Source organism: Falco peregrinus, chromosome 11, assembly GCF_023634155.1.
Source record: "Falco peregrinus isolate bFalPer1 chromosome 11, bFalPer1.pri, whole genome shotgun sequence".
In the NCBI taxonomy this organism is placed as follows: domain Eukaryota; kingdom Metazoa; phylum Chordata; class Aves; order Falconiformes; family Falconidae; genus Falco; species Falco peregrinus.
In genome coordinates, this window is record NC_073731.1 from 16,065,476 (window position 1) to 16,090,988 (window position 25,513).

Genomic DNA, 25,513 nt, shown 5'->3' on the forward strand with positions numbered 1-25,513 from the left:
CCAGGGAAGTAGCTGAGTCACCATCCCTGGAGGTATTGAAAAGACGTGTAAATGTGGCACTTAAGGACATGGTGTAGCGGTGGGCTTGGCAGTGCTGGGTTAACAGTTGGACTCGATGATCTTAAAGGCCTTTTCCAACCTAAATGATTCTGATTCTATATTCGCTCTTGTTACAGCTGAGAACATGGAAAATGCCTGTCTTTCCACATGAGTACTGAACTTGGTCTGCCTATCCTTTATTTTCAGTTCTGATCAGTACGTTTTTTTCATTTTGCTGTTTATACTATCAAAGTTGATGCATTTTGTATAAACAGGAGTCTGAAAGAGGACAGGAAGTACAGCAAGTGATGGATAGACTAAATTAGCAGAAGGGAGTTATGATTCTTTGGAAGCAAAAGTTATTTTCTGAGAGATGAGAGGCAGGAAAAGAAGTGCACTCTAAGAATGTGATGTAGAAAGATAACAAGAAGTGAAGGCAAATAAGGGGAAATCATAGGTAGTTCAGGGATGACATACTATCGATCTAGTAGAGGAAAAAAGGAGAAAAAATGGACTAAAGTCAGAAATTAAAAGAAGAAATAATAATACCCAGAAGAGAGCACATGACTGATATATTCGGGAACATTACCACCTCCTTATTTTATAATTAGTTGTCATAAAGATCAACGTGTTCTATAAAGCTGCACCTACTTAGGCAACGTACTAGTGAAAAATAATTTGTCTTTTCTTCAGGCTCAAAGTATATGATACTAGCTTTGAAAGGAACCAGGACGTCAGCATCAAATAACTTACTGCAGTTTGATATAGGGGCTAAAAACTGAAGCCATGTAAGACAAGCAAACAAAACCTTACTGGTAAACTTCTCTGGAAAGAACAGCTCACACAGCGCCTAGAGGCAACGTAATATATATGCCTGCCCGGAGTGTTTTTACACAAATTTGTTACCATTGACTCTATACAATTTTTATTGCAGCTTTTGATTTGTGCCAGCAGCTTTTTACTGTCAGGAGTACTAAAATTCACCCAAAGATATTTATGTCTAGAAATGCAACTAGGAAAATGGTTATTTCCATTAACAGTACAGCCAGTAAGTAATTCATTAACAAGACAGAAGTATTAATCATATCATTCTGTGGCTCATAACGGGGGAGAAAATACAATATTCTCAGTGTTGGGTGTTAAAACATAGTGCCTAACAACTTTTTATTGTGACAAATATTTTCAAAGGAGTTCCTTTAGACAATCCCCTTTGACTGTAGTGAATCTTGTATGTCAAACACCTCCAGGCTGAAAAGGCAAGAGAAGTTTGTATTTTAAACAGTCAAAAAGAATTTCCAATATAAGAAGGGATGATAACCAAAACAATAAAAACCCTGTAAGAGTTATGTGGTGAAAAGAGTATTTCACTGGGGCTAGAAATTACAGCCACATTCATAACACAACAAAATATTCAGTCTCTATCATTGGGATAAGCAGAAGCCGGAGGAATACCCTGCAGTACTGACAATGGCAATGCCCAGTGTATTGTTGTTTTGTGTGCTATTTACTTGGAAATGCACAGATGTCCAAGAACTCTACAGAAAGCAGTATTGACAGTTGTGCTATCTGTAAATTGGGATGTTATAACATGAAGCAATGGCCAGATGCTATAGTGCGTTGCTGAGATAAAAGGACACTTTTCTTTAGCAGAAATGAACACACACCCCTTACTCCTGATGTTGATACTGGACAATGGGTAAATAAGCTTTTATCCCAACAGCCTCTTCCCTGATGATAATGTTATTACTTCCTGACTTTTAATTTTCTTCAAACAGAGCTATCACTGTGGTTTTCCAGAGACAGTCAATAGGAAAAGGATTTTCTTTCTACTGTAGTCACTAATATGGTAATAATTTCAGAAAGAATCCTTTCACATCCTAGTCTTGCTGTGAAACTGGACACATGCAAGTCTTGTATGTATTCAGGGCACACTATTTTGAGATTTTTTTCCTAATGTCCTGACCTAGATTATTTAAACAGATATTTTATGAGAGTTCAGTTCTGTCACGTGGCAAAACAGACAGGCTGAAATGTGCACAGGTTTAGTATATTTATGTAACTAAACTACATTATCAAAAATGCCTACAAATTCTGTCCCATATCACAAAACCAAGACCGATGATGTTCCTTCTCTATGTACTTTTATCTAACTTCTTTTCCTTTTCTTTTCACTCTTGTTTGGAGAAGTCTATTCCTTGGCTTAAAAATTCAGAAGTATTTGAACGGATGAAATAAATTATGTTGTGAATCCATTGTTTTCGTCTTGCAGTATTAGCAACTGTTCTAACACTGGACACATTTTAAATCAGTGAATTTTCTTTTGCCATCACAGTGCTGAAAACTGGCCTCTGCTGTCACCAAGCCACGAGAACACTGTACATATTTAGGAAGGTTCAACAAAAAGATTCAGCTACCGATAGCTGGCAAATAGGGCACCCATTAAAAAGATGAAAAGACTGATAACCGCATTATTTTACTTTTGTGTGTGGTGTATAATAGCTTACTGACCTCCAAAGGGGAAAAATGCCAGACTAATGAGACTAGAAAATTGGGATACTTTAAGTCAAGCATTTAAGTAGCTCTGAATAACAAAACAATGCTGAGTACCATGGTGTTTCAGACAAGTGTTCTTCGCCAGGTGAAAGAACACAAGATGGAGTATCGGATTTTCTTCTCCCATTTAGGAAAATACACCCCCAAAAACTTAACACCTGCTAGGATCAAAATGTTTCTGGATTCATTTACTCCATTACCAAAGTGAATTCTCTGGAGAATTAAGCAATAGTTTCCCAGCCTCACATGGACTAAACCTAAAAGCTTGGTAAACACTAGTTTTATCTCACAAACCATAATTTTTAATTGCTAACACACATAGGAAAGGCAAAATCCTCCACTGATGATATCATAGTCTACTGCCATGGAAATGACTGCAGTATCATAAACACAGGTTTAAGATGACCTCACTTTCATAGGAAAGAGGGAAATTTCACTGGAATGTGAATGACATTGGGAATAAACACACATACATACTATACCATGAAAAACTCTTACTAGTCAGTTAAAATATGGAATATGAAGATGACAGCTAGACATGCAGCTTGAACAGTAAGGGGGCTCTCCTGTCCAAACACTGTGTTACTGCCTATGAGCCTTTGAACAGTGAGAGCCCTCTGAACCCCTGTCAGGGTTCCCCTCCATAAGCTCACTACACCAGACAGGAGTGAAATCCCTGCCCTGACAGGCTTACAGTTTAACCACAAGAACATGAACAAAGTATGGCTATAAGAATATAGTGTAGGATCACAGAACAACATCGTAGCTGGAATGCTTCCTAGAATGAGTAAGTACTTCAGAAGTGGGAGGAAGAGTCTCTTGAAGCACACAAAATAACATGAAGTCAGACACGAATGCAGAAGTACGATCTCAGTGTGGCAAGTGCTAAGTATTTTGGCATCAGCTCAGGAAAATACATGTATTTAACTTTTAGCTCTGAAGTACTCTGAGAGGCATCAAACAACTCACGGACTGGAAGCTGAAATGTGTGTGCAAGCTTTGTGTTGCTGTGAGCTGGGAATGTTGAGTACTGTGTGGGACCCCAAGTTGAGATGAGACAAGAAGCTTCAACCGAAAACAGGGAGTGGAGAAATGTGGAAGGTGATAATGATCTCACTTAAGTAGAACCTTTCATCTTGAAGGATCTCAAAGCAATTTACAAACTGAAACAGACCAGACACTGCAGCTGGTAGGAACAGAAGCAGACGGGTGGGAACTCATTCATGGGACGGAGGAGGTAACAGAGGACTTACTGGTTGCCGTATCTTCCACAATGCTGGTGCTGGGAGAAGATAGCAGGACTAAAACAGAGCTTTTCCCTGAACCTTGCCATGCAGCCATGTGAGAAAACTGCAGAAAGCAAGCAGGCGGACAGAGCTGACACAAAAAGAAGCAGAACAAGGGGGGCCTCTGGATAGCTTGGGAGCTGTCACTGTTAGGACTGTAATTTCCCTGCCTTTTATCTCAACCTCAACTCCACAGACTCTTCACACTTTCTGCAATTATTATGATTTTTGCCCTTTTTAGTACTTTCCTCCAATTTCGCTTCACCTTTTTCCTATCTTTTTACAAAGCGAACTGCCCTTCTTGTCCTTCTCTAACTCCAAAAAGTTTTCCAAATGCGTAGTAGGACAAAAAGTGCTACCTCTTGGTTACTGGGAAGCCAAAGAAATTACTTAACTGTGGCATTCATGTAGTACAGGTGCGACGTGTGACTGTAGTACCACAAGGGCTATTCTTTAGCTCAAAAGCACTACTAAATACAGACTATTGAAACTGAACTAGATAAACAAGTCTAAAAAACAAGAGTCATATTAGTTACTGCTGAAATGGAATTGCTTCTGGAAGGAAAGACAGTGCCTAATTACAGTACACAGTAGTTTAGGATACAAAATGAAGACACCAAATGAAAGGGCAGGGAAGCTGCAATTAAATAGAATCCAGAAAGAAACTTCTGTTGCGCTTAAGTTAAAAGACATCATGTGACCAGTTTCACATTTGTATTTTCCAAGATTTTTAAAACTTCCACATTTCCATTTAGAAAAGGGGAGAAAAAAAGTTTTCATGAGTAAGAGCCAAAGACAATTGTTGAGCAGGTGTTCTAGCACCATCAGTCCTTCTAAGAGATGACCCACAGCATCCTCTGTTACGCAAACAACAGTTTCTTTCAGAAAGTGCCAGCTGGGATCAATGGTGCACTGTCTCTTGCTTAGGGCTTGCAACCTCGGTTGCAAATGCAGCTCCTGTAATGGGTTAAAAAAAGTCATTGCTGGCCTTGCCCTAGTTATTTGTGTTAATTTAAGAAATGCCCAACCAAACATTTTCCCTGCTTACCCCCTCTTCAGTATTTTGTCATTTTTTGTTAAAGAAACTTTCTTGGAAGTTTTTCAGGTCTGGAGTATTAACACCAATACTTTTAACACACTAGAACATTTAAACTGTGTCTCACCCTGAAATAAACTGAACACTCAGATTTTGCAGGGGGTGTGCGTGTGACAATTTAGAGCAGCAAAAAACTTCTTTTGATATGGATGAGCTTGGATCAGGCCCCACATCAGATGAGCAGTGTCTGGGGCACTACAGCAATTCAAAAGCTGTATATGAACAGAACACAACTTTCTCACTGAGGATTTAATCAACTTGATTTTTATCCCATTTTTCTTTTTGGGCCCCCAAGACACAGCTTTCTTCCTGCCAGGCAAAAGAAGGCAAAGGGGAGTTTTCTCTAAACCACATTTTGGTCCCCTAAAATCAGGGCAGAACAACAAAACACTGAGCCTGCGCATCCTGCATTTACTATACACCCAAACTTTGCTAGGTCAGAGAAGGAGACAAGGGAATAGCACTGGCTCTGAAATCAAGCCCAGATTTTTCACTATTACATAAATGAAACAATTCACAGATGACACATTCTCTCATGCCTTGATGCCTTTCTCTGGATCCAAAAGATTAATTTCCTCAACTGGACTAAGCTTGTATTCCTTCACAGTTGTGCTTTCCCATGCTGCTGGCAATGGCACATTGACTAGAATGAGGAGTGGCTGCTGCAGGGGAAGCATTACAGATAAAAACAAAAACACAAATGAAATGGATTTGAAGGATTCTAGAACACTTTTCTCAGCTGCTAGGAGAAGCTGAAGAGAAAAAAACCACTAAAGCAAGAAAAAACATAAAAACTTTGTGACTGCGCATGCATGAGAAATGGTGGAAATGAGAACACTTGTGAAAGACCTGGAAACAAAGCAAAGAAGAAACTGCAGTCATATGTGAGACTTTCTCTGCTCGCTCAAGAGAAACGTTAGAAAATTCCTTTCCATATCCCCACAAAAAAAGCCTGAAATTGTTGTACCAAATGTTGCTCTTTAAAAAAGAAAGTACAGAGATAGCTTTGGATCATGGACATTTCCAGTGAGCCAAGAAGCCATTTACTTCAGCTGACAATAACCACCACTAGAGACCTAAGAGGAAGACAGAGAATCTCACTAATGGAGATACCTTTGCCATTTTGTACCAGCAGAGATTGTGCTCAGTTAGCGAAGATGATTCGATGTGTCCATCAGGCTACTCTGGGACGTTAACTGCAGATGTGAATTTGTCACCACAGTGCACTCCAGTCTGGCAACATACTACTTTGTAGCTCAGTGCTTTCTCTGCCGTGTCGTTCTTCTCTTGCTGAAAGCTTTCGATTAGTTTAGTACTTGCAATAACTATTAACAACAGTTGTTACTGTAGGGGACAGGAAGCAGAACTTTTAGTTCTACTACCTACAGGGAATGAAGCGACCTGAGGGAAGGAAAGGGGTCCACAGAGAACTAAAACTTCGAATTTTGAACATCCTAACAAACACAGTTTTCCAGTATTTGGACTGTGGTCTCATTCTCTTGAGTTAAACTGAAAAACTGTTGTTGTTATTGTGACTGTCCAAAGGCTCTTTTTCCATCTTACATTTTGTTCTTTGCTTCTGCTGTTTTCAATTGCCATGCCAAAGTTTCTCCTGTTTATTATAATTGTTTTAGTGTGTCTGACTCTCATTGGTTTATATGTTTAGTCTTGCCCTGATTTAATATGAATTAAAATGCGAATGCCATGACCAGTCTGCAAATATGAGTCAGAACAGAAACTATTTAAATAATACTATGGATGGTACTCATCTGGTTTGATATCTAGATCATATAGAATAATACTGGTTTTGTTTTCTACTACTATTGCCCACTATTGCCAATGAAGTGTTGATTATGATTGTGACCACAAATATGTTTTGTTCCTGGTCCTATTAAAGCCAAAAGAGTGTGGTTTACTGCATGTATGTACGTGAGGTTGTTTTGATTATACTAAATTCACTTTAGAAAACCCACATTCTGCCACTGCAGCGCTACAGGACAATGAGAAAAGAATTTCCAATGAGAACAGTGTCTTAAATGCAAACCACTGGGCCCCTTCCTTAAAAAAGAATTTTAAGACACACTACTCTTTCTTCTGAATTTGATTATTTCTCAAAATTACATCTGAATACTGTCTTCAACAGACGGTCTCCATCCTTTTCCATCTCAGCCATTACATAAGACACAGCAAACTTCACATTATACATTTCCATTTCACACAGAGGTTACGGTTCTTGAAATCATTAGTTTACTGTATTGAGTACAAACATTATGTGCTAACTTTTTTTATAGTGGTGAATCTGGCTACCATATGTCCAATGGTAGCTTGAAGCTTATCCTTCTGATTTTCAGTATCTTGCTTCTACAGACTTGGGAACATTTATCATTTAATCTCTGCACCTCTGAGCTTCTAGCTTTCCAGGCAGAGGGCCAAGATTGTCTTCTAAAGGGCCAACATGGTATTTTATCAGTTTGAGTTGTAACACAGCACTGTCTAGCTCTGGCAGTCTCAATCAGTATGATTATTTCCTAGGAAAGATAGGCTTTAGTGTTGACTGGTGGACACAATGTGTCCAAAAATGCATTTGACCTCCTTTGCATTGACTCTCACTCCTAATTCAGTTTATTCAGCCTCCTCCAAATGGATGATAGATAGGCATGTAACATCATCACTACTGTCCATGTCTTTTGCAAACTGAAACATTAGCATAAATGACAGACACACTTGCAAAAACCTGATGCTCTTTCATATCAGCTGAAATGAACCCTAGCTTTAAACCCAGAATATACAGCCCTCTAAATCCCAGACACACAGTCAAAAGATACCCTCCTGGCATCAATCCTAATACCAACCTAGCAGTTTTTAGCACTTTTAATAATGATTGCTTATCATTCCCCATCTCATTGTTCCCTCTCCACCTAGGCACATCCCAGCCTACAGTTAAGTGCTTTCTGGTAATTTTGCCAGGATTTTTGTAACACAGGATACATTTAAACTATGTCTACATGGGTACTACATGGACATTTCAGCCACATTAAACTCTTGCCAGCTAAATTTAAATGCACTCTTCTTATTATTTTATCAAGTGCCTGAAGTACTGTGCTAGCAATAGAAAGAATGAGGCTGTCCCTTCTTTTTCTGTTGAAGCAAATCAGCTTACAACTAATAAAAAGCCCTTAACTGCTCCTTAAAGTAGAGGCTAATAATGGCAAGTAAGATACATTCTTGTGATAGTATATTTGTACAATTTAAGAAACCCTCTCAGGTGACTGAAAAGTGAAATGGCTTTTCCTCAATCACTTAATCTCAGTATAACAGCATCTATGGCTAGAACCTATGGTTTAATCTCTGGTTACAGTATGGCCAGTCAACATGGCTTCAAATAAATGACTGTATTTCTACCATATCAAACTTGCAGGGGAAAAAAATATATTCTTGTTTGTTTGCTTAAGTGTCAAGAAAAAACCCAAAGCTGTGACTGTCAGCAGTGCTTAAACTGGCAGACAATTTTCTAATTATTGTTTCCCCCACATTTTAGAGACACAGGAAAAGAAATGTCTTGAGGTTAGAGCACCATGTTTTCTGTTTCAATATAACGACACAAGCATCTTATAGCTCATTCATGGATAACATCAAGATCAGTTCTACAGGATCTTACTCTGACGTACACGACAACTATTCTTCTTGAAAAGCTGCCAGCGTGTTCTGCAGATTACATAAAACATTAAATCTTTCTGACACAGGTTCTATGATTATTTAAGGGTTTTCATAGTTTCTGCAACACGTGTCTATGCCTAAACTGTACTTACTCCTCAGCATATTCTTCTGATCATGTATTCTATGCTTTCCTGACCCACAGGCTTTGATGTAATTGTCTGCTGATTGAGGAATTGGTTTTGTACTGCAGAATTCTCAGCAGGACAAGCTGATGCAGTCCAGATACATATACTTTTAAATCCTATTTTATCGAAGTCTGCAAATATAGCTTAAAAGCAGATGTGTTTAAAATGGTGCAAAGCAGGGACTGATCTGCAGTTTTACTGGGGCTGACAAGGTCAGCCAGTTTAGGTTAGTATTTGCTTCGTTGCCAACTCTGGCAATTTTGCTTGAATTCTTCTGATATTTAGTATTCACTATAAAACCCAGGCTGCTGGAACCAAGAGCTTTCATGAACTTCTGTACTTTAATTTTCTAAGTTTCTAAACTTCAACTGTGTACAAACAAACAAAAAAGACAGAGACTCAAATACCTAATTCTAAAAGCAAAACACCCAGAAAATTAATAAAAAGGAATTAAGACATTTCTTTTAAAAAGGATTTTTCACTTTAAAAAAACAGCTTCGGGGTGCAGAGGTGCTAATTTTTTGAGGGTTTCCTTGGGAGGCCTTCTCTCTCTCTCTCTCTCCTTTCAAAGTCTCACATAAAATGTTGCCTGCATGTAAGCAATTTATAATGTCCTTTTTCACAGAGCTAACTGGCTTCTTTGCAATATTAAGCTTTCTTTCTTGCTCTTCCAGTGCAGACAAATGCTTTGAACTGAAAACGTCTTACAGTCGACCAGTTTTATTTACCTTCATAAAATCATTTCAAAGTCCTCTGCTGATAAAGAGTATCAGAGTTCATGGTTTCCTATGTGGGTCACTATAAAATGCTGTTTTCCTGGCAGGGCTAACACCGAGCCACCCAGCACAGCTGAAAACACAAACCCAAGCCTCTCTTCTCCCTAAAGTTACAGACAGCTGATCAAAGCTCCAACAGGCAACACGTTCAAACTTCACCCCGTTCCCACAGACTCCTTTCAAAGCCCTGTTTGCAGGGCTGACATCACGCGGGCCCGGCCGCCCCCACCGGCGGCGCCGCTCCCTCCCCCGGCCCCCGCCGCAGCCAACTGCTCGCCTCGGTTCCCTGTGCCCTGGGCCGCAGCTCCTCGCCCCGCACCTGGCGCCCGCCCCACTGCTCCTGTCCCGGCCTGGAGGGAGCCGTGACACCCGCCCGCCTCGGCCCAGGGCGAGGGGCGGGGTGCGCCGGCCCTGCCTGCCCGGGGGAGGCGCGAAGAGCCGCTGCCCTGCCCCGGCCACCGGGGCGCCCTGCGCGACCTTGACCTCGGGGCCCCGCCGCCCAGCGAGGGCAGGACACCGGCCCCGCACCGGGGCCTGCGGGAGCCCCCCGGGTACTAACCTGACCAGGTCGGTCATACAGGATCCCACAACCACCACCTCGGCGGCCATGGCGCCAGAGGACGGGGCAGCCCCGGGCTCCACGGCCCGGCCAAAGCGCCGCCCGGGCTTTGGACCCTGGACCCGGCCTGCGCGCCAGGCCCCGCGGCGGCGGCGGCTTCGCCTGTTGCCACGGGCGACGGGCGGGGGAGGTGGTGGCGGCGGCGGCCGGCTCGCGGGGGCCTTCGACCCGGAGGGCTGCCCCTGGCGAACGCCTGCTGGCAAAGCCGCCGCTACTGCCACCGCCCCCTCCCCCTACTCCTTCTTCTCCTCCTCCTCCTCCTCTTCTCCTCCCCCTCCCCCTTCGGCCGCCACGAAACCGCAGCCTCACGCCTGCGCGGCGAGACAGCTCGCCCAGGCACTGCGGCGGCCGCCAATATCGAGGCGGGTGAAGACCCCTCCGGCCCGGGGAGCGGCGGCGGCGGCGGGGGGCGGAAGCGCGCACGCCGCGCGGCGGGGCGGGAGCGGGGGCGCGCACGCCGGGCCTGGGTGGACGGTACGGGCGCGTGGCCGCGGCCGTTGCCAAGCGGCTGTGTTCTGGCCGCCGTAGGTATGGCGGGGCCCGGGCCGTGGCCGGGGAGGGGCGGGCGGGAGCAGCGCCCCTGCCGGCCCCGGGGGAGCGGCGCGGCGGGCGGCAGGCGGGCTGACTTCTGCCCTGGCCCCGGCCCCCTCCGCCAGCCCCGGGGCGCTTGGGGCCAGGGGAGACCCGGCGCGGGAGGCAGCCGGCCAGGAGGCGGCGCGGGGGCCGGTGCGGGGGCCGGTGCGGCCCAGGGCGATGGCTGGCCTCAGTAGCGCCCGGCGGGCGGCCGGCCCGCTCCCGGGTGCCGCCGCCGCGGAGGGGCGGGGCGGCCCGCAGCGCCTCAGGTGGCGGGCGCGCCGCCTTCGCGCGGGGCGGCACCGGGAGCCTCGCCGAGGCGGGGGGCGGTGAGCCGGCAGCCCGGGCCCGCCCGGCGCGGCAGCGGGGCTGGGCAGGGGCCGCTCCGGGGCGCGCCCTGCCGTACCCAGGCCGAGGCGCTCGGTGGCGGTCCGGGCTGGCAGGTGGGGATGTGTTCGGGCACGGCGGCAGGTGGAGGTGGCCGTGGGTCCCCTCCGTGCCCCGTACCCAGACACCTGCGCACCCTCACAGTGACGACACGGAACCGGGCCGGCCGAGGGGGTTGGGTAGGAGAGGTCCCCTCGCGCTGCCAGGCCTCCATCACGGGCCTCACCGGTGCCGTGTGTCGCCTCACGCGGTGGCCGTGGTGCTCCTGCCAGGGGCGGAGAACGGAGCATCTCCCATCCCATCTCCCGTCCCGGCACGCTGGTGCCCCAGCCACGGCCTGGGATTCTGTGGTGGCTGTGAATCAAATGTTACATTTCCCCGACGTTGTAATGACAGGCTGCCGAGTTTAAAAGGATTCAACTATTACTTTGTTTACTTCTTTCAAATGTTTGTGTGTGGGTTTTTTTTTTTGTTGTTTGTTTGTTTGTTTTTTTTGTGGGAGGGAAACAGTGTAGTGAATTTTGTTTTTGTAAGTTACCTTGAGTTTGTTATGTTTATGTTTCCAGTACTATGGGAAAAGTAAGCTGGGGAAAAACTATGTGACACTGAAACTTACGAAAATGGTACTGCATTGCAGTTTGTAAAGACCTTTGTTTACAAAATAAATCAGTGATTTTAACTTCTAGCGACCCTTTAAGTATTTTGTACCTGGCTTGTTATGTGAAAGGTGTTGTGGGTCTTGAAGAAATGATGCAATAAACCCAGGAAAAATGCATAGCAGTCATCTACATCTTGTTTCAACCGTATCTGCATATTTTATTAACAAAAAATAAGGAACCTCATTCTGCAGTTTGTTTTGGAAGGCGCGTCTCTTCAACTTTGATCACCATGTGAATCTCACGTCTCACAATTCTACCCCTCATTACACTTACAATCCCCTTAAAAGCTGGCACTATCAGAACCAATCCTGAGATCTTTGTGTATACCTTTAAGATTGCTAGAAGGATAGCTTGTTTTTCAGTATGCTTTTCATGGGTTAAGAAGTTCTTACCTTCATCAGTCCAGCTGTTCCTCTGCTTGAAATTACTTCTCCCTGCAGTAGAGGTGGCAGACTGAAATGTGTGCCCTGTTGTAGCCACTCTTGTGCAAAGTATTTTAGTTTAAACTCCTTTTTGTGAGCGGTCCAATCTAAGCCATTGGACTTAGCGTTGAAATAGGTCAAATATGGGCTTGTGTTCTCTCAGTTACTCTGGGGAAGAGTAAAGGTGAGTAGGCAGTAATTTTCGGTAGAAAAGTAAGAAACAGGAGGTAGCATCTTAAATTGCTGTGGGTGTTTGCTAAGCAAACTTAAGTTGTTGCCTGTTGTCAGTTATGGCAAGTCATCTATGTGAAGAGAACACATCATATGTTAAGACATGGATGTTTAGTCTTTGGCTTCTTTGCTGTTATAAAATGTAAGAACCAGTGTATTAAAGGTACTATTTTTAGGAAGTCTTTTTGTTTGTCTTGAAAGTGCCTGGCCATTGCTTTATTCCGATACATTCCAAATAGCTCAGATAAATACTCTTTCTTGAAGAGTGAATAATTTTCATGAGAACAAAATGTGTAACTTTAATGTTGCCATCAGTTACAGGGAATTACCAGTTTATAGACTATCCATTAGTTACCAACTGATGCTTGTAAGCTGAGTGTTAGAAACAACAGAAAATTATAAATATTGCCATGACTTGTTCACACTTTCTTTATAGAACACTTATTAATACAGCAGTCCCTATGCAGCATTTTGTAAGGATCTAAGTACAGTATGTATTAGTGTTTTTCTATTAAATGTATGTTTTAAAAGATACCTTGTAATGGTCAGAGTTTAAGTGTGAGTTCTTCTGCCCCACTTGTTAGTGGCGTGGTTGTTACCTTGAGGCATTTACAGCTTTGTTTTCTAAAACTGTCAAGTTAATTTTCAGATGAAACTTTTGTGCTTAAGAATACAATCAAATATGTTAAGTTAGCATTGTAATAGGTTGGTTACCCTTCCTTTTTTCTCACTTCTGCCACGTTCTGTTGTTGTCTGCATACTCTAGCTGTTTTGTGGTGCAATGAGTTAAAATGTGTGCCTGCACCGTTTCTGCATTTCAGCTAAAAAGCAGTAGGTGTGTTAACTTAGTGGCCTAGCTGATGTAGCATAAGGTCACCCAATTGCAAGCACTTCTGACAAAGCTGTGCTTAAAATGTGTGTATGTCAATTTCCTGATCTGTTTTGTGAATGAAGATGCCTTTCAAAGAGTCTGGTGATACTGCTGACAGAAAAGCATCCATAGCCTTTAAAAGGCATTGTGAAATGCTATATATACTACCCAATATAGTATTGTAAAAGTAATACTCATTATGGTTGCACTAGGTTTATTGCAAATTACACATGAGACTACAGAGAGATAAAGCCTTGGTCCTATTGATTTCAGTGGAATTGAAATAAACATGGCTCGTCAATTACAGACTTCTAATGGAAATGCTCACAAGAAGGGGCGAGGCTGTGGAGTGTCAGAATGGCCCTCAATTTTATTTCTCTTTCTCATTGGGGTAGTATCTTAATTAGAGGAGCCTAGGACGTAATTCTGGGTTTATGTTGACATTGAATAAATGGGCTTCATTGAATGTTGCAGAGGTAGGAGAAAAAAATTGCCTGTATTTATTTTTTTTCTTTATAAACCTTTGTGCACTTCAGTTACTCTACATTCCTGATTCTTCGGATGCTTAGCTTTTTCTTTTGATGTTTGCAGATTGCGTGTTACATCAAATTAGTATTTTTTTTTAATTATTATCCCTATTCCTCCCCTCCCCCCCCCCCCCCTTACTATCCCTATGCAGCTCAAGACAAAAGGAAGGAGGAACGTACTAAAATGTCACCTGAAGTTGCCTTGAACAGAATTTCTCCAGCACTCTCACCCTTCATTTCCAGTGTGGTCAGAAATGGAAAAGTAGGACTGGATGCTACTAATTGTTTACGGATTACAGACTTGAAATCAGGGTAAGTGAGTTCCTCATCCAAAAAGAATACCTAAACCCTTACTGTTAAGATGTCTTTTCTGGACTAAATTTTACTAGGCTCATGTGTATTTAAGCATTTCCAATATATCTGGAGCTGACATACTAGCTACGTTATTTTTTGTCTTACTACCATTTTGTAGTTTGGGAGACTTAATTTGTCATATTGTTGGCAATAATAATCTTGTTAAAACACTTTCATCGCTGCCACTTGATAGTGCTGGTGTTCAGCAGTGAGATAGCTGTTTCCTGTTGTTTATCACTTGCTTACTCAATCTCTTCTGTAAATTACAAACTTGAAGATAAATTTGTGTGACCTTACCTGTAGTCATGAATATGCTGAATAAGAAAAAACCAAAACTATCTGACCTCCCTTAGGATCAGTGTATCAAGTGGCTGTAGGGCCAAGTGTTTGAAATAGGCCAAGCTACTCTTTATTTTAAATCCCAGAAGGGTTCATGATGGTTTTCAGAGAGTAATAGGGATTCACATATACAAAGGGACTTTGGTGTGTAACCTCTGTGAGTAATAATACATGGGGAAAGTGAAATGCTTAAAGTAGAGTTTAGTTTAGGCATTGTACAGAGAGGGGGGACTCCCAGGGTGGCTGACAAAAGAATACTTAAGATGAGACATATCAGAAATTGCTTTATTCTTTTAGAGTTGAGCATCTAACAGCTTCCCAGATTCAGGTATTTAATACTGGAGTTCAGAGCCTGAAATTATATTAGGTTAAGGTGTCTAAATCACCTCTTTTGTACAACTACTGCTTTGTTTATAATTTTGAATGATACAATAACCCAATAAATCTTGAGAACCACAACAAATCACTGTTGTTTAAAATTTAGTTCTGCCGAAAACTTTGTTTAATCTGCCTCTGTAGGCTGCTTTATTATGGTGTCATGGACCGTTTGGAAGATACTTTTCTGGTAGCTACAATGCCTTTTCAGGAAGGAGGTATGAATTTTAGACTTAGTTTGAAGGGAACCATTCCCTCCCTGTAAGGTGCTGTGACAGAGTACAGATTTAGTTGGAGATCTAAGGAGCTATAACTTTGTTAATAGTGTTGTCTGGCTTGGCATTCAGGCTTGCAAATGATGTGAGACAGGCTGAGCAGTTATGCATCTGCTGCTGTCATTTCACGCTAGTCCTTGCTTTCTTTTGAACTAGTCTTCTAGGAAGGCTGAGATGGAAGATATCTTACATTTCTCCTATTGAATCTAAGAGAAAGGAATACAGAAAAAGGTAGAGAGGAAACACAGCTGTAGTGTGGTGGTGAAGGTGTCAGCTTTTTGGGAGGTAGATAAGGGTTTTGCTCTCTGTCCACTGAATGCTTATGCTGCCTGTCTTTAAAATAATAAATTAAAATAATGTAAAGCAGTGTTTTCTAGCTGACTCTTTTCAGAAGTATTTTTAATAAGTGTCTAAAGTTTTTGTCCAGTGATCTTACAGAGAAGATCTTGAATTTACTTCGATGAATCCTGAATGTTTTACAAGAGTTCATTTTTTTTAATAACTAAAAACTGTCCCTGACTGTGCCTGTAACCCAATACCAGTGATTCAAATAGTGCGTGGAGTTTGCAACACAAGTACAGCACCTGACAGAGGTTGTCCCATATCTTGTTTAAAGGCATAGGCTCAGCTATATGCAAGGGCTAGCAGCAATATTTTTATTTTTTTTTCCTCTTTCTGGACCACAGAAATGAACCTCATTCTTTATGTTGGCTTTTTTGTGGCTTGAGGTTATTAGGAGCTAGAGTTGGGATAATCAAGATTCTGCATTTAGCTGAGAATTATTTTTTAAGGTGTTTTTTTTTTTTGTACAGATATGTTTCTTAAAAGCATTATTCTAAACAGGCTTTATTAGCAATTGCTTGAACTTTCTTTAAAATGTGAATTTCATGCATGTGGGTTTTTAGGAAAGATTCTTGTTGTTTGTTACAAATAAATCATTGTTAGTTTATTTATAATGGAAAACTTTGAATTTACTCATCAGTGTGGAAATACAAAGTTCCTTGGGATGTAGTGCTTTATGACATTGCTGAACAGGTAGTTTAAAATTACTTAACATAGGATGGATGCATCACAGAATTATAGAGAAGTCTCTTCCATAACTCAAGATCTAATTCAGTGGTCTTTAACCTTTCCCGTAGGAGCCTTTGGGACTCCACTGAATGTTTTTGAGAGGCCCGTATCAGTTGATAAATAACAAAATCCCCAACCCACTGTATTGTCAGTAGATTTAAAGTTGTTAGAAAACTTTGTAGGGCTCTGACAGTTCAGAAATGGATTGAAAACCATTGGTCTGCTCTCCTTCCTTATACTCAAATCATGAGATTATTTAAACCCCTGTACACATTTACTTTCATTAAGTTTTTTTTAAAGAGAGAAATAACAATGCAAAGGAAATAGCAGACAGAGGCAAATATGGGTGTTATCTGCATGAAGAAATGGAAGTATAAGAACATAGAGGTTGGACATAAACAGGAAAATTAGGAGAATGGTTTCTAGAGGAATGGAGAATGAAGTTAAGAACGCTAATTACAAATCTCCCTTCAGTTTAAACGGGGCAGAATCAGGCTTTAAACTTAAAATGTGGAACAGGAAGGTGAGGAAGGTGTACTAGATTGAACATTTGAACTTAAATAAAAAGCAGTTCTTTATCTCAAATGAATATGACTGTTTATAAGTACTGTTAGTCCAGAAACTTTGTTTTTGAATAGTGATTGTACATTTACATGAAAGGGGCTGTAAATACATCTCTTCTATTGTTTAGCTTGACTATTACAGAACATGCAAATATTTTATGCTTTAACTGGTGTGTTGTGCAGAAGACTTTTAAGAATAAAATAAATACAATTTTACTATAACCTCTAAGCTGTTAAAATACTTAAGGTAATCATCTCAGTAGCTATAAACTTTGAAAACAGAAGCATCTGGAAGCCTGGGGATCAAGGGGAGGAGCTGCATGGCTGCTCCCCTGTCATGTACCATGCTGTTAGTTTGATAGAAATTTAGGCGTTACTGTAGTTACTCTGCTGATGAACCAGGGCTTTACAATGTATAGCAAAAAATGTACAACTGAAGATCCATCCATTCTCATTTCTTAGGTTTTAGAAACTGAAGCTGTGGTTAACAGGGATTAAGAGTAACATACTGAATACAGTAATATCACCGAGGCCTTGTCCATTCAGAGTCTTAGTTTTGACATTTTCAACTCAAAAGGGGAAAGATTTTCCCTTCTATTTCACCAGTGCAAGATCAAGTTCCAGGTTTATAGCCTGTCATGTCAGTCAATTCTTACTTCAAAATGGCATGCATATTAAGCCTTTAATTATTTGAAAAGTCAATCCGTATGTCAGATGGTTTTAGCAAGTTGCTTATTTTGCGCTTATTCTAACTTATTGCTGATTGACTACTTAGTTTTATTGTGTTTTCTGAACTCTATTAAAGAGCTGATGTTAGATTACAAGTATGAAGTATGATGATACGTTAATTTGCTCTGCTTGCTAGTGTGGGAGGGAAATACGTCATAGTAAGGAAATCCTATTGTTTTGCAGTCTTTGAGTATGTAAATGTTTCTTAATAATATGTTACAGTTCCATAATGTCTGTGTGTTTTACAAACTTATTAGACAGTACCGGTCTCATCAGACACATACATACATTTACATCTATGAGTAGGACCTTCAGGATCAAGTCCTATTTATAGGAGTTAGATGGCCACTGCTGATGCAGAGTAAGGAAATATGAGTGCCCCCTAAACTGAGCTGAGCAATGTGGCATGATAGCAAAGAAGGAATCCCTTCAATAGAAATGATCAGAAGTTAAGTGGCCAGTCTGCAGAACTATTATCTTCTTTCTTGTAAAAAGGGCTCCACAGTGAACAAAAATAGAACCTGAGTGTTAGGTCTCATGTGAAATATAGCACCTTTAGCAGTGTTGATTCTGGTGATAAGAAAACGCTGGCAGACATCTATGTTGCACTAATAAGAGACTTTATTTGAGATGACAGAGTGGATCAAAGCATTTTAACTCTTGCATAGGATATTGCCTTGTTTTAGACAGAAAGAAAATACTCCTGCCAATTGAGTCATTGCCATATATTGTATCATTCAGTTAATCTCCAGTGGTGTCTCTTTGAAATAATGACCTATCTTAATTAGACAGTAAAATCTACTCATAACCAACTGAATTGTGGCTAAGGCATTTTTCTTAGCATTCATACATATAATCATGGGAAAGATTTTGACTCGGGAAAAGTGATTATTAGGTAGATTTAGAAATAGAGGATGTTTTCCTATGTGAAGGGTGTTTAAATACTGTATAATGTAGAATCCAGTTCTTTAAGAGTCTGCTGCTTTTCCTATGGTGTGTTACAATAGTGAAAAACATACTTGTAGTGGTCATTGCCTTTGAGAACTTCTTATTCCTTACAGCTGTTCATCAGGGTCCATGCCTGAGCCTCAAATTATGCTGCAAGCCTATTCTTACTCAACAAACTTTATTTTTCTTTTTTAAATTACTTTGATGTGTTGCACCATCCAGAATTTCAAAATGAATACAGTGATTTAAAGCTGCATATATTAAGATTTCTTTTTTTTAGATATCCACTCATAACAAAATTTTAGATTTCATACTTGTTTGGTTATAGTTATTCCATATTTATGAGGAGATTAATTGTGGAATTTTTGTATAACTTGTTTGTAGTAAACCATGTTGGTATTTTGTTCTTTGCACCTGTCTGATTCTGTATTGATTTCTGTCTCTTTGCTTGTTACTGAGCTGTGTTTACAATTAGTTGTGTTCCTGAAAGAAACCTATCTGAAGAGTGGTCAGAAGAATGTGGTACTATCTGGAGTAGATTGTAATATACAAATTTACAATCAAGCTGTAATAAGTTATTTATAACTTTATTGCCCTGCTTCCTAGTGAGCAGAGATGATTTACTTTTTTGCGTTATCAAGTAGACTGCAATATGCTTTGGTATTTCCCTTTCTTTTGGGCATTTCCCCTTTTAAAGTAAGTATGGATTCTGTGTGCATATTTCATGTAATAAAATTTAACTATGAAATACTATTACAAGACTGTAGTGGTTATTTAAGGCTTTTGCTTGATCTTTTGCTTTTGATTACTTCAAATTGAAACATTCTACTTAAGTTACTTGAGGAAAGTTCACATTCCATCATTCCCATTTATATCTGTAGGTAGGGGATTTAACCTGCAAGTTGTTTATGTATGATGGTTAACAAGTCTGACTCCTGAACGCAATTACTATGAACAGCTGATTTAAAAAATAATTTATGTTCTAAGTAAAATCTATACTTGAAAGGATGTGGCAGTTTTTAGGAGAGGTATGGTCTTATAAGTCCATTACTTCTGTATTGGGTAAGCCATAAACTATTACTTATGCACGGAGTAGGTAGTTTCATTCCAGCTTCGGATGATAAATGTATTTCTTCACTACAAAGAATCTTGTCACTAGTAGGTTGTTGTTGTCACTCAAGGAAAATTTAACAGGCTGAAGCGCTGATGCAGTGCAAGAGAGTTGTCACTATGTAGCAGCACTTGGAACTTCAAACAAGTTTTCCTGTGCTGGTCTAAAAAGACAACTGTCTCCACGATCATGCTCTCCTGCGTTTGTTTCTGAATGTTGAAAAAACAAAGGCTAAATGTCTGTCTGATAAAGATCTAAGTGTAATGTGTACATTTGTTAATAGTTTTGTAAATATTCTCCACAGTTTGGTAATTATTTTTTTTACACTATTTTTAAACAAGGTCCTTGAAGTTGTTCAGGAGGAAAGAGTGTTTGTCAATTTCAAGTGCTATGAGTAAAGAAAGGCTTTTAAAAAGTAAAATAGTATTAGGTATATTTTATATATATATTAGATATATAGATATAGTATTAGATAATTACAGTAACTTGGGCTGTAGTTTGAAAGACTACCTATGTTTTCCTAAGAGTTGTTCATTTTAAATACTGCACAGTATGTCTTTGTTGGTATTTTTAGACTGGGACAGTGAGTGACTTCCTTTTTTCTGACCTTGAAAAAAGCTGAGTGTAATGTCTATGGGTTTTATGCTTTATTAAAAATGAAAAGAAACTATTTGATGCAGATGTCAACTGTATCTTTTCTGATTTGTTTAGACAGAGCTTCGCATGATGTAGTACTAATATATGTGCCAAATGCAGTTGGAAAGATGTACCTTAGGAAGGGATTTAAATGTATGTTTTGGCTATCTGTACCGTGGTAACTCACTGAACACTTCTTGAAAGCCAGAGCCTACGTTGATGTATTTTAGGTCCTTGTGCAGGATGTTCTGCCATTGTAACAGATGTCTGTCTTATTTGCATTGTGCATCGCTGCAGGAGAAAAAAAATCTAAGACTCTATTTTTTTGTTGTAAAGATAATTAAAAATCTAATAATTGCATACCTGGTCCAATTTCTCCTCCTTTTCCAAACCCTTGCATCAGACAGATGCAGCGTTTGTTTAATGTAAGCTGGATGGATTTCTAGCATACCATGCATTTTGGATACGTATTACATTTCACCAGAAGCTGAGAATAACTGGCTTTTAATTTTTTGTTCTTCTGCTGAGTATAGAAGAACATATTCCCAGATAGCTGGCTGGTAAATTTTCTGCCTTATGTATGCAATTATACTTTATGTATGCCTCTCTCGTATGCATATACACATACATGGCATAACATTAAATAGCTAATGTATACTTGTAATGAAGCTGAAACAAATTATTATGATTTTTGCTTTAGCCTGTTTGTTGCAGGCATTGTGTGATCAGTTTAAGGGCTTGAAAAAGCATAGGAAATGATTAGAGGGTCAATCTTGACAGACCAGTGTGCAACAGTGTTGAAGATCTGATTCTGCCATGTTTATATTGCAGCCAACAGAAATCAATGGGAATACTTCTGTAAACTATTTCTGTGAGTCAGTGATCATAAAGGAAGCAAACCTTTAATTTTTGAAAACAGAATCTGTAATCTGTTTTCTAACTACACATTCATTCTCTAACAGTGTGGGAAATCAAAAACAGGCCTCTTCGTATAATGTATTGATTCCTATGTAAGCCTGCATAAAAAATTTCAAAGGGAGGTTTCATTGTCGTAAGACTCTCTTGTTGTTACACAGGTTGGCACCTCTCTATTGCTGCCCTTTTAAATGCACCCTTATAAATGCTTTGGGATCTCTTGAGCCATCAGTCATGGTGCTCTTCTGACTAATGGAGAAATTAATTTTTCTGACTGTGGGTAGCCTCTGTCCAGCACTGAATTTGCAGTATGGGTTTAATATCTCAAATCCAACTGGAAACAGAATAACCACACCAATGCAATGCTATACCTGAGAGTTTTAATCTGTTTCTTGAGATGCTTAGCTTAGGTATTGTTTTGGCACTACACAGCACAATGTAGACATACCATGAAGCAACCGTTATCTACCCGGAAGTGAGCATCTGAAAAGAATGCTTAGAGCTGTATGTATAACTGAACCGTTCCATTTGCTTTTGAAATTGATGTTCTTATTGAAGATACTGAATTCAGTCCTTGAGGTAAAGGTAAACCTCCTAAGTAATCCACAGAAAAGTGAAAGTTTATAAAAGGAAACATATTTATTTAGTCTTTCCTGAGGGAAGAGAATTGCTGTGTCTGAGGCAAACTACTCCACAGTGTAGGCCACGGGTTCTTTTCTTTGTGATCTGTGGTATATGGCTGAAAGAACAAAATTAGACCACTAGGACTGTGTATTTTTATTATTGTAAGATAAAAGAATCCCAATGAATTTGAGTTAAAGGAAATTGCAGAATTCCGTTATGGAGAAGAGGCCAAAAAAGCCAAATATAAAACCCTCTAAAATGATATTTTCCTAAAAAAACCCCCACACCTCGGATTCCTATACATCACTGAAATAATATTTTTAAACCAAAAATATGACAGAGTGCTTGTTGCTCTCTTTTGCATGGTCAGTTCTTTATTCAATAGAAAAACTTGTTTGAATTGTTCTTGTTTGTAGTTAGGGTTACCAGTGACCTTTCAAATTGTTTCCCACTTTACATTTTTTCTTTCTCTTTTCTACATCATCTTCCTCTAGAATGTTGGTTTCAACCGCTTGAGTAAAAGTTGATTTACCATTTGTTGTGCACTTGAGCCATGGATATTTTTTTTGTTTTTGTTGGGGGTGAATAATGCAATGTTTCGTGTTCTTTGTTAAGAATTATCCTGTAATGATAATTTTTTTTTGAACTAACAGATAGTTGACTATCTGTTCTGCTCTTCAGGCTGCCATAAATCTTAGTCATAAGACTTAACTTAAACTCTGTAAAAGTGGTATGATTTCAGGCCAACTGCAAACCATTTGCAGATGGTGAAGACACTTAAAAGGAATAATTGCCTTGGAGATTTCAAGTGGTATTATATCTTCCATATGACTTTTAATGTTTTAGTTTGAACCTGTTTCACATGGGCAAAATTCAGTTTTATTAGATTGATGCAGGAGGGAGGAGAACTTGAGGGTATAGGTGAGGGGTTGGAAGTAGCAAAAAGACAGGTCAAGGCATTTGCGGTAGGTTGGAGACTCAAAACTTAGAAGAGCTCTGGGTAAACTGGGATCTCTTTTCTCTGGGATCAAAAGGTGACTCTGCTCATAAGTAGTCTTGTCCTTGCAGGAGGTCCTACTTGTCCTGTGAGGCTGCTGAGAGATGAGCCAGGGCTAGCTTCTACTGTGGTGCTGGGAGAAAACAGTAAACTGGATTGTGAGGGCAAGAACAAGCATTTGCAGGGGAGAAGAGTATTTTTTGACTGTCACCAAGAAAAGGGTACATGGAACTGCTTTCTTTAGTTATAGTTAGATGTGACCGTGGGAAGGGTGATGGCTACTTTTCTGATTTATGGTATGGCCAATAAATAGCATTAGCACAGTTGAGGTGGCTGTGAACAGTGGGAATGTAAGAATGAGAAGTCAGGCAAAGACAAGGAGAGGTGAGAGGTTCTTGAGCCAGAATTCCTGGGGAAAATGTAACATGCTTGTGTTCTGCGGGTGTGGTTCCACAGGGTGATCTGTTGTATTTTTGTATTTGATTGTATATGATTAGGATTTTCCTGTCTTTTTAGTCTATTCCATATCTTTAATGTTGTAATTAATCTAAAATAATGCTAGAAATAGAACTACTCATATTTTTACTTGGCTGGCATCTTTTGATAGGCTTTCTGCTGTGCCTCCTGTTCTGTAGTATTTTATATGAATATATACAATTTGAAGTTACCCTTACGCATGTATGTGCAACTGAAAGCTATGGAGTGATGATCAAAATGTGGTGATCCTTGTTTGGTCTAACTTTCATATCCAAAGAACTGAATTCATGGTCATATTAACATAAACTTCCTCTGAGAGTTTATAAGATTAGGAAATCAAATAATTAGAAATCCTTAACCAGAAAGCTCTAAAAATCTGCCATTAGAAAAGAACTTTAAAGGAAACTGTGAAAAGACCTGGAATCACTGGACCCCTCCTAATATTGTTTAGTTAGTTAAAGGGGGAAAATATATAAACATGGACTATGCTTTTAGTCTTTATGTTTTTCTCCTGATACCAATTAATTTCATTTTCCAATAAACTAAATGGTTCTATGGTGTGAAATAAATTACTTGGAAAACAAGTTGGGGGGTCTTTGTGGCTACTACAGGCGGTATTGGAGCAATGCTAAATGACTTTAGAGCTTATGTTTATAATAGGTTAGCTTTTGTGACTTTCTGTATGAATATGCTCTTTGTGAACACCAAAAGGTTCTGAAATTCCAGGTGGTAGACTGTAATTTCATACTTGGTGAAGAATGGCTCTTTTAGAGTAATCTAAAAGTAAAGTTGCTCCTTGTTTGATTTTTTTTTTTTCTTTAGAAATCGAATTAAAATTAGTGAACAGTAGAGGTAGAATATGAGAGATTATTACTTTCTAACTTGTTACAAAGTAATACATAATCAAATGGCAATTGTGAAAATATGAAACAGGACTTTGATGGAAGGGGAAGGAGAAGAAGTAAATCCAAAGGATGCATCTGCCACTCCCTCATACTCTTCTTGAAAACTTTACTTAGGAGTTCCAAGGATTTGGGGTGCAGCTGGTCTTACATACAATGAAGTAGTGCCTTTTCCTTGCTGAATGTGTGATGGAATGGTAGTTTATGATAATGTGAATTCACTAGTTCATTTATCAAAGCATAGTCTACTGGAGTGTGCATTATGAGTGTTATCCCATTGCAGTTGTCTTGTTTCTGTTATTTTTTTCAGTCACTCCTTCATTAAAATTTACCTTTTCTCTCTGTTTTATTCTTCTGGGGAGTATGTGCACCATGTGTAGTTTTTAAAGAGAACTTACAGGCAGTTACCAGAGTATAAAAGATCTTACTTACAAAGGTAATCTGTTCGATTATAAAAGATGTTTTCTAAAGTGTATTTGTAAAGCATGTTTTGTTGAAAACTTTCCTTTTTCAATTAATGATTTTTCTTAATTTGTATCATAACTAGCTCTTTGAGACCCAATAATAATGAGCTCCCACCCCAAACTGTAGGAGTTTTACAAATGGAAACTTTTGAGGTAGTCTGTTCTTCAGAGATTTTCTTTCAAGTACACTTGTAAGTATGTAGGATGTGGTGCTGGTTTGCAGCTCTGTCTTCATGTTCCTTTTTTTGGTGGCCCTTTCCAACCTGTCCTGCTGTGGTGACTGGAAAAGAGCAGTTCTAAAAGCAGCCTTCCTAGGCTAAATGAGCAAAGAGTTTGTGATGCTAAAAAGAAATTCAGTCATGTGGGGCTTGTATGTACTTTCGTTTAATGTAGATGTTCTCTGAAATTATTTCAAAATACATGTATGTATTTTTCCTCTGTTTTCCTTATAGAGGCTGGGCTGAATGTCTGCCTCCAGCAGAAGCAGACATACTTGGTGAGATTGCAGGACACCTGCTACAAGATTGGGGCAGCTTTCCCCACCTGCAACATCTGCTTTGGCAAACTCATTCGTATTAACTAAATCTACATTTTCTGTTAAAATACAGCTGCTATATTTATTTTACTAATGACAGTAGTCATTAGATGCTCTTGTTTCTTGCTCTTGTATCTTGTTTCTAGTGAAAGCAGGTTACTGGTAGCTGATTTAATTTTAAATAATTATTTGAACTTCAGTTTTTACAAGATGGATATCTCTGTCTATGGGTGCAGGGATCGTTTTCCTAGCATATGTGTTCTGCCTAGCATCCCACTCCTTTCCTAAAGTTCCAATTAGTATGATGAACTTCATAC

General features: G+C 40.0%; 2 protein-coding genes across 6 annotated transcripts in view; one reads left to right on the forward strand and one right to left on the reverse strand.

The window, feature by feature from the left end:
* Nucleotides 1-10,346, reverse strand: part of RBKS (ribokinase) — a 69,783-nt gene extending 59,437 nt beyond the window's left edge. Inside the window, exons 1-2 of one of the 3 annotated variants that reach the window (XM_055816670.1) lie at nucleotides 10,152-10,271; nucleotides 9,545-9,696 (exon numbers count right to left, since the gene is read on the reverse strand). Coding sequence is in view for 1 of the 3 variants with exons in the window: in XM_055816667.1 (XP_055672642.1) it covers nucleotides 10,152-10,201 (50 nt within the window). In the remaining 2 variants the exon portion in view is untranslated. Of the gene's footprint in view, nucleotides 1-9,544; nucleotides 9,697-10,151 lie in introns of all 3 variants that reach the window. The other 2 variants (XM_055816667.1, XM_055816668.1) reach the window with 2 other exon arrangements.
* Nucleotides 10,139-25,513, forward strand: part of BABAM2 (BRISC and BRCA1 A complex member 2) — a 170,342-nt gene continuing 154,967 nt past the window's right edge. For 2 of the 3 annotated variants that reach the window (XM_055816664.1, XM_055816666.1), the window contains exons 1-2: nucleotides 10,139-10,159; nucleotides 14,034-14,193. In XM_055816664.1, coding sequence (XP_055672639.1) covers nucleotides 14,066-14,193 — 128 coding nt within the window. In that variant the 5' untranslated portion in view covers nucleotides 10,139-10,159; nucleotides 14,034-14,065. Of the gene's footprint in view, nucleotides 10,160-10,606; nucleotides 10,740-14,033; nucleotides 14,194-25,513 lie in introns of those variants that run through there. The other variant, XM_055816665.1, reaches the window with a different exon arrangement.